The 8,557-nt window shown below is 40.7% G+C and overlaps 1 protein-coding gene across 1 annotated transcript in view; it reads left to right on the top strand.

Moving 5' to 3' along the window:
- Positions 1–18: 18 nt before the first annotated feature.
- Positions 19–8,557, top strand: part of NTPCR (nucleoside-triphosphatase, cancer-related) — a gene marked incomplete at its 5' end in the record, with an annotated part of 9,007 nt that continues 468 nt past the window's right edge. Inside the window, 3 exons of the mRNA XM_009082872.1 lie at positions 19–185; positions 1,235–1,331; positions 4,103–4,312. Of these exons, the coding sequence (XP_009081120.1) occupies positions 19–185; positions 1,235–1,331; positions 4,103–4,312 (474 nt within the window). The remainder of the gene's footprint in view (positions 186–1,234; positions 1,332–4,102; positions 4,313–8,557) is intronic.

The raw sequence follows: 8,557 nt of genomic DNA, 5'->3' as shown, positions 1-8,557 counted from the left end.
TTTTTTTCTGCTTTATTTTTAGGGGTTGGAAAGACTACTTTGATCCAGAAAGTTGCTCAAGCTCTGAAATCCTCAGGTATTCCCATTGATGGATTTTACACAGAGGAAGTTAGAGAAGGTGGCAGGAGGACAGGATTTGATGTTGTCACTTTGTCTGGAAACCGAGGACCGTTATCTAGAGTCAGGTACTGAAATATTAATAACTGTAAGCGGCTTATTGTTTTACGTGTCTGCTCCGGTCTGTTGGCATGTTAAATGCTCCTCCAGAAAGTGATTTCCAGCCTACATGGCTTTCATGGTCAGGTTCTTTGTTAAGTTCTTTGTCCTGGCTGATACCTATATTGTATATGTGGGCAGTGCCTCTGTTGCACAGTGAAATATCGAATATGTGCTGGGAAGGGTTGTCCTCTCTTACTGCCTTTTTTTACACCAGATAAAGAGGAAGCACTGCCAAGCCTTTTATTGTGAGGCCAAGTCTCTTTGGGATGCAATAAGTAGCTTGTTGTGGGCAGGGAGGAAGATTTCTGTGTTTCCACCAGCTAAATTTTGGAGACAGAAGTGGAAAATAAGAAGGGATATTTCATATGACATTGTTTCAAAGAGCCATTGACTGGCCCACAAAGCTCACATATGAATTTTAAGAAAAAAACTATTTCGGAGCCCCACTAAGAGGGGTTCTCTGAAGTGCAGAGGGGCTCAGAGTCTCTCCCGATTCACTAGATCTAGATTTTCACATTTTGTGCAAAGCATAGTCACTGTCCAGGAGTGACCTTGGCACCTCTTTTAGACCGAAGTTCACCTAGGATAGTGTGGTGTAGTACATCCAGACTGAGTATTTTTCCAAGATTGTTTAAGGGTTTTGCAGCCCATACTGATATTTGGGCTACTGCTGTGATGCTGGATGTAGTGTCATATTACCAAATACAAAACTGCAGATAGGAGTTTCGATTTCAGTGTAACTATGCCCTTTAGATGTCATTGTCCTTCCATACACTGTTCAAACTTGAGCTTGCACAGTTGTGAAGGTAGCTTATGGTATATTTATCATCTGAAAACAAGCTATCTGCAATATGACTTAATGCATGGTTTGCAGAGTTTCTTTCCTTCTCTTAGAAGCATTAAGGGGGTTTGATTTATTTGGATGACTTCTCATAAATCCGCTTGAAATGACTGCAGTGAATTCTCACTAAACTCGTTACTTAGAAAGAATCCTGTATCTCTTTTTCAAATTCAGTTCTGATTCTTCTACTTCAAGACGTGAATATCGGGTTGGACAGTATGTTGTAGACCTTGTTTCCTTTGAGCAGTTGGTTTTACCTATGCTGAGAAATGTGAGTATTCTCTGAAAGCTGCTGATAAGTGTATGCTTTGTGATAATCGGTGTTATTGGAAGGCCCTTCTACAGCACTAGTGTTTGATATTAATAAATGGCCTGTTTCTTGGGTATTGCTGAACTGATTGACTTCAGGATCAGGAGCTGGGGGGGCAAATCTGGCTTGTTCTCATGCCGTTATTGTGGTGTTGGAGAGATTGCAGTCGGGGGCAAATCTGGCTTGTTCTCATGCCATTATTGTGGTGTTGGAGAGACTGCAGTCCTCTCTCTTGATCTGACATCATCTTGTGAGCAGGACCTCCTTGGCCTAAAGAGGCAGCTAATAGGAATTTTCTTCCTATGCCACTGTCTCACATATTGGAAAGCAATCAAAATGTGCCAGTGACTTAGTATGGAGAGCTGGGTGGAGTCAGTGGGTCCAAGCTTTTGCTGCTGCTCTCCTCCTTTTGAGCCTTTTTTCCCCACTTCCTCTGATTCCCATCTCCTTCCAGTAGAAGCATTTGTTTCTTGAATCCAGTGAGTATTTTTGATTGCTGCTGTATAAATACCTGCAGCCTGATGATAGCAGCCTGATTATTTGGGATTTAGCCTGCTATACAGGAGTGCTCTGACTGTGACAAGAATTTGCACATGGTCTTTTACCTATCCTTTTGCTAATGCTCTGTTGCTGCCTTTTTCCTTCTTCCTCTCTTCCACTCCAACCTTTCTCCTGTCCAGAATTAAACAAGAACAGATCTGATTTTGGCAATAACATACCACAAACAGTGTGCAGCAGCTGCTGGACTGTAATACTAAAAAAAATCCTATTGTGATTTTTCTGCACTGCCAAAGCTCAAGGGGACAAGGGAGAAGGGACTTTCTGGTGAACTTAGAAAGAACAAACAAACATGAAGTGCAAGGAGCGAAAATGAAATTGAGGATCTGATTCTTGGTTTTGTCAAGGAATGTTAAAGTCTGAGAGTAAAGAAGCAAAGATTTTGGAGCAAGGGAGAAAGAAAATATTAATAAAATGGGGCAATTTGCATATGTTTAATTTCACTGTAACTATATTTACAACATTAGTGAATAGAAGGCTGTAATTAAGCCAGTGGTGTACTTGGAATCCATTTAGTGCTGAGTTCATATGAAGTCCAGGAGAGGTCTTCCTAGGAAAGTGTTAGCAGTGTTGGCTTTTTCTGTTTGTTATGCAGCTTTCTGCAAGTACAAGAGGGTAAAGAGAAGAGGAGGGGCCAGCAGAGTCACACAGTGCATGACCCTGTCTTCACAGAAAGCTCTGTTTATCAGTTTTGTGGGAATGTGGTCACACATGTAGGTGACACAGAATTGGAGAGGAGAGTGAGGAAGATCACAGAACTGAAAACAAGAAGAGACAAATGAAGAATGAGAGCAGGAGACTCATATCCAGTTTGATTGGAGAGTGGTACAGAATGGGCATGTGCCCATTTAGTATTGAGCACAGTTTCAGCTCTTAAGGCTTTGCTCACTCCTGTGAGAACAGGGTACATCCTATGATGGGAGATGTCTCTGGTTCTGCAAGCTTTACCAGGCAGGACTGGTTAAGTTTTTTCAATTTTTTTCAAAGCAAAATGCTCTGTTTCTCAGTGTGTGACCTAGTGACTAGTATTGGCTTTTTGGCTCACTATCTATGAAAGCCTTTTAGATAAAAGCGCTACTCAGTAGGGACTTAGCTTGAAAAGATTTTAGGATGCATGTTAGACAGTTATTTCACTTTCCCAGAAGCAAATACTTCGCCTTCACAAGGGAAAATGTTTCGATTTTATTTCTTTCTTTTTAGGATTTGTACCATATGCTTCTATTGGTACATATTCATGGATCTGTAGTGGTTTTGAACTGAGTTGCTATCCTTCTCACTTCTGTAAGTAATGGAGTACAGTTCTCAGTTACTGTTACTAAAGGATAGTAGGCAGTGCCCTTCCTTTTCCGTTGAAGAGTTCTTCCACTTTATGACCTCTTTTCCCTCAGTAGCTATCACCTGTGTTTCTTCTAGACTTCCTTGCAACATGGTACTGTTTGGCATAGTATTCACTTCATGAAAAAGCAAACAAACCACAAATGTGGTTAAATGTTGGTCTGGTGTCTCCTATGATCCAAGCACGTGGCTAGGACTATTTAATAGGGTATATCTCAACAAAGAAATGGAGGATGACTGTTCTGATGTGAGAGAGGCTTGCAAATGGCCTGGTTGTTATCCAAACAGCTTTGAAGAAAACCAGTTGTTCTGAGAGAAACGCTTGTTTTGACCCTCCTTCAACCCAACTACAAGAGGAGAAACTTTCAGATCTAGTTTTAATGGGAGCCTTTTTTTAAATGTGTGTATGTTGATCTAGTCTAAATGCATAATTCGATGGGAAGAGTAAAGTTTGTAAAAGTTGGTGACTCAGAATAATGGAGAGCTGCCAGTAGGCAAAGTGCAGTTCTTAATTGTCAAATACCTCATATGGGACCATTCCGAGAATTCTGCTTTGAAGGAAATGTGATAATATGGATATTGCCTATTGTAGTTGGTATTTATACTCTGCATATATTTGCATCCTTCCAAAAATCTATTCTGAAATAGGAATGATAGATTTATAAGTCTGTCATTTGCCAGCAGCAGCTTTGGCTCTTCCACTTTCCCCAGCATTACAGTTGAATTGATTTCTTTTGGAGATAGTTTTTCTGAGGTATTTCTGTAAATTCTGTAAATTATATCTGTTCCACATTCTAGGTTCTGTGCTGTTTACAGTCTCCTGATGCACTTTTCCACAGGTAAACCATGGCAGTGATGCAGAGAAAAGAATCTGTGTAATAGATGAGGTTGGTAAAATGGAACTCTTCAGCCAGGCTTTCATTCAGGCTGTTCGTCAAACGCTGGCTGGCTCCAGGACTGTGGTGCTTGGAACTATTCCAATACCGAAGGGAAAGCCACTGGATCTTGTTGAAGAAATAAGGAGTAGGAAAGATGTTGAAGTGTTCAATGTGAGTAATATTTAATATTCTTAAAGAGCCTTCTGTTCTAGGTTACTGGTTTGTACTTGGCTCTGTTGAAAAACTTACTACCAATTGATAGCTGTGGGTAGCTTGTATGAAATAAGTTTTTTAGTTTCCATTTTATTCTTAATGGGCAGGTGTTCACCTTATTAAAAAAATCCCATTTGGCACTCACTGTAGCAGTCTCACACAGCTGGCTTTGCTTGTGAGGGGTTGCAGAAGTAATGATACAGTTGTTTTGAAAGGTTTTCTTGCTGTAGTATTATTGCCATATAAGTATTCATTATTCCTAAGAGTTAAATCCTTTAACATACAGACAGATTTTTAAGCTTTTTTTTTCCTCCCAGACTGGCTTGCAGAAATACTAGCAATAATCATATTCAAGGGTAAAAAAAGAAAAAGAAAAAAGAAAAACAGAAAAAAAAGGCAGCAGTGGAGTTTGCAGAAATGATTTATAGAAGAAAGACACTTGTAAATGCAGTATACTTTCTCTGGAGTCAGTGAACCAATTTTTGAATTCATTATGTTATTTTTACAGACATACTTTTCAGAATACTAGGGCCTCAAAGTGCATTTCTGATTAGTTACAGGGAGGGTCTCAAAAACTTACCAGAGAAAACATAGCCTGTTCATAGGAATACACACGTGAGGTTTCCGTAACGTCTGTAAGTGTCCTGGATGCTTCACAAAAACAAGCTAAACGCATCCCCTGCTCCTTTGATTTATTTTTCCTCTTCAAAGTTAGATTAAAAAACTGCAGTGCTCAGAAAAGTTCCCCGGCTTTCTTGTAGTTGGGCATCTCATCATCATCTCCAATTTCTGTTTTTACATTAAATGCCGGTTTAATTAAGTGGTAAAGGAATTGTAGGAGCAAAGCCGAGAGAATATTCCTTTCCTTACATAAGCATTCAACTCCTACTGTTCCTTTCAGAGATAAACCTCCAGGTTTTCCACTGCTGAGCTGATGTGTGCTTCTCGTCAGACTGTTGAGCAGAGATGCACATGAATGTGAATTTTGTGTGAGTTGCTTTACAGGGGTAGGACTGGGGAAGAGGGAGTCATTAGGCTATACTGAAAGTAGCAGTAATTCAGTGCTTAGGCTGCAGTCACGGCAGGACAGGAGTTCTGTGTGTTTCATCCTCTCAGGGGAGGAAACAGGGTGCTAGCAAACAGCATTTGGCTTTTCAAGGAAGCTTTTGAGGCTTCTGCTGTCTCTTTTTATGAGGTAGTGTTCTGAGGCCATGTGCCACTCAGCCCCAGGTTGTTAGCTGTATTAGTCTACCAGTACATCTTTCTCTTGTGTATTGACTGCAGCCAGGACAGTAGCTAAAAGATCTTTACTAAAAAATGACCCATCCTATTTATGCTGCTAAGATTTGGATGTGCAGGTTTCTTTGATTAAATAGAGTTCTTTGGTGAACCTGTTAGCCATAAGCATAGATGTGAAATGTTGACAGACTGCAGTCCTTCCCAGGTGGCACAGACCTTCTATGCTGAAGCCTTGTGCAGGAGAGCATCTCTCTCTCCTGTTCCAGTGACACACTACACGTGCTCTTTCCCAACTGGTTCAAATATGTGCATGAGCAGGAACAGAACCTGCCCATGGGGGGTCAGAGGTGTTAGTAGCTGAACCAAATGCTGGATCAGCAGCTGTGTTCTTCAAGGGCTGTGGCAGGGGGAGAACCTGGAGTACCCAAAAAGCTCATGGTCAGTCATTTCTTTCTAAATGTTAAGGTGCCTGGAAGTTATCTTCCAAAATGTTCTGCCTGCTTTGTCACTTAATGTGGAGTTAGGCTGCATTCAAGTAGCTCAGCAAAGTTTTCTTATCCTTCTCTTAGTGTCACAAGGACAGTTCTGATGTTTGATGCCAAGTGAATAGAAACAGCTGCTGGGGGTTTTACAGTCCCTTCTGTCTTGAAAGCAGATTTTGTTGGTGTAAATGGGCCCAGATGCCCTAAAAGCAGTTGAGCATTTGGTCCCAAATGTTTAATTTATTATGTTTAGAGCATTTAGCAATAGGAGCTCTGATATTTAACACATTTCTTTCCATTGTTGCCTGATTCCATTTTGCCAAGAACCAAACTTTCCAGTGAAGCTGCAGAGGCTCTTTTTGCAGTACCTGTGTCTGTGTAGTTTTGCAGACATGGTGTCATGGAAAGGATCAGGTTGTCCTTAGCAGCTGGCACATACTAATTTTCTCTCATTTTCCCATCAATTAATTTTGCTTCCATGAAAGCCATTAGTGAAGTTTGGTTGCATATGCCTATTAAGAAAGAAAATAGTTAAATGGATCAGAGGAGGGAAAGGTTCCATTTGAACAGATTGTACACTAGCAGTTTCCTTGACAGTACTTTGAACATTTAGGGGAAGAGAGCTTTTGTCCTCTATGGTTGCCTGCTTGGAGCCTAGGTGGTAATTTCCTCCAAATTACCAAAGTGCTTAGTATAAGCAGCATCTATAGTTGTTTTCAAGTCCCTGTCTTAAAATGTACCCATCTGTTTGTGCACTCAGTACAGATACTGGGAGATGTGCTCTCTCTGGGAAAGCTGCCTGCACAGAATGTCTCCAGATTTTAAGAGGAGACTTATATCTATCAAGCAACCTTTGTAAAACAGTTATGAAAATTTCCCAGTGCTTGGCACTTTCTCTCTGCAGCTCTCACTGGACTTCTGGCATGTAGGTATGGAAAAGGAATAGATAAAATGTAGTATTGTTTTTGTTGGCTGTGATAGAGTGGGAAGAACTATTAAACGTTCAGAAGGTCCTTTGAAAGTCAGGCTATCAGTGCACTTGCTGTGAGATTTAGAGTTTGGCTCGTCTGTGGTGTGTGTTGTTTACCTTGGGGTCTTTCAATAGCCTTGCTTTGTTTTCTTGCTCTCTTTGTTATTGTGGGGTTTTCTGTTTATCTTATAACAGGCTTGGAATGGCTCTCAATAAAAACAGTGACATTTTCAGGCAGATCTTCCCTTTCACTCTCCCTCTTTTTTTTTAAAATGTCACTATTTCATTAGTCCCATGTTGATCTACTGTCTTGAATTTAGGTGGGGCAGGTGACACCACTATCTGTAGTGTTGGTTTCCAACATTTGGATAGGATGTCTGTGACTCTAAATAGCATTAGACTCCTAAGACTGAATTCTTCAGGTAGGACTGTCACCCAGTTAACAGTAATAGCAATCATAATAGTACTTTCTCCTGTTCATTATTTACTGTAGTGCTGGAAGGGATACAAATTCTTGGGCTCAGATCTTAAGTGCAGGTACAGGGAGTGCAGTGAAACCTTACTGGTAGAGAGTTTTATGCTGTGCAGTGTTGCATCTCTGCTTTCTTGTTAATCAGCTTTTCTCAAACTTTGTATGAACACCCTGACTTTTTTTATTGTTTTCTTTTTTTGGCTCATCTATCTTTGATTTCTTCCTGCCCTCTCTGCAGGGATCTGAACAGTGGTGAAAATTTCTTCAACTTTTTAAAATGAGGCTTTTGCTGACACTTCACAGTTGCTGGTTAACCCTTTACCACCCCAGCCATCTCCCCAGGTTTTGTTTGAGTTAGCAATGCATAGCACTGGGGGTCCCTGGGCTCTGGAGCAGGAACCAGTCTGTCAGGAAGGGGTAATTTACACACACGGCCCCCCCAGCTCTGTGCCCCTGGGACCTGAGCTGACTAGCAAGTGCTAGATTTGCTTGGCAGTTTACAGTAGTCTGAATGTACTGGAATGCAGATGGCCCCAGCAAAAGACAGGACACTGGACTACATGGATTTTCACACGTGCTGGTCTTAAATCCCAGCATTTTCATGGACTGGGCAACCAAAGGTGTGAGTCAATCAAACCAGTGTGCTACAGAAGCTCTGAGCTTTCTCAAGTACTTTCTTTTTCAGGGTGTTTCTATCCTGGAATGCTAAGGTTTCTCAGAGTACAGAGTTATGCTGCTAAGCCTGTTCTAATTTTTTTTTCTTTGCAGATGTTTTTGACTAGGTTTGTCATCTTAATAAATACATCTCTTTCAAGTAATGAAGGCCTAAGAACTGTACTTTATATTAGGAAAGTTGTATTTGGTAGTTGAAAAGGATTTATAGTAATGACAAAAGTACATGCTGGTTCTTTGAGTGATTCTTGTTAGTTATTCAAGGCCTGAATAATACTGCAAAATACCATGGGTAATTAAATCCAAAAGATCACTGAATATTCAATTGCTTATGTTTGTGGGTTTAGCATATTGTGTTCTGAGTAGCA

The sequence above is a fragment of the Acanthisitta chloris genome, unplaced genomic scaffold (assembly GCF_000695815.1).
Source record: "Acanthisitta chloris isolate BGI_N310 unplaced genomic scaffold, ASM69581v1 scaffold4899, whole genome shotgun sequence".
NCBI lineage: Eukaryota > Metazoa > Chordata > Aves > Passeriformes > Acanthisittidae > Acanthisitta > Acanthisitta chloris.
This window is presented reverse-complemented; position numbering and strand designations above follow the sequence as displayed.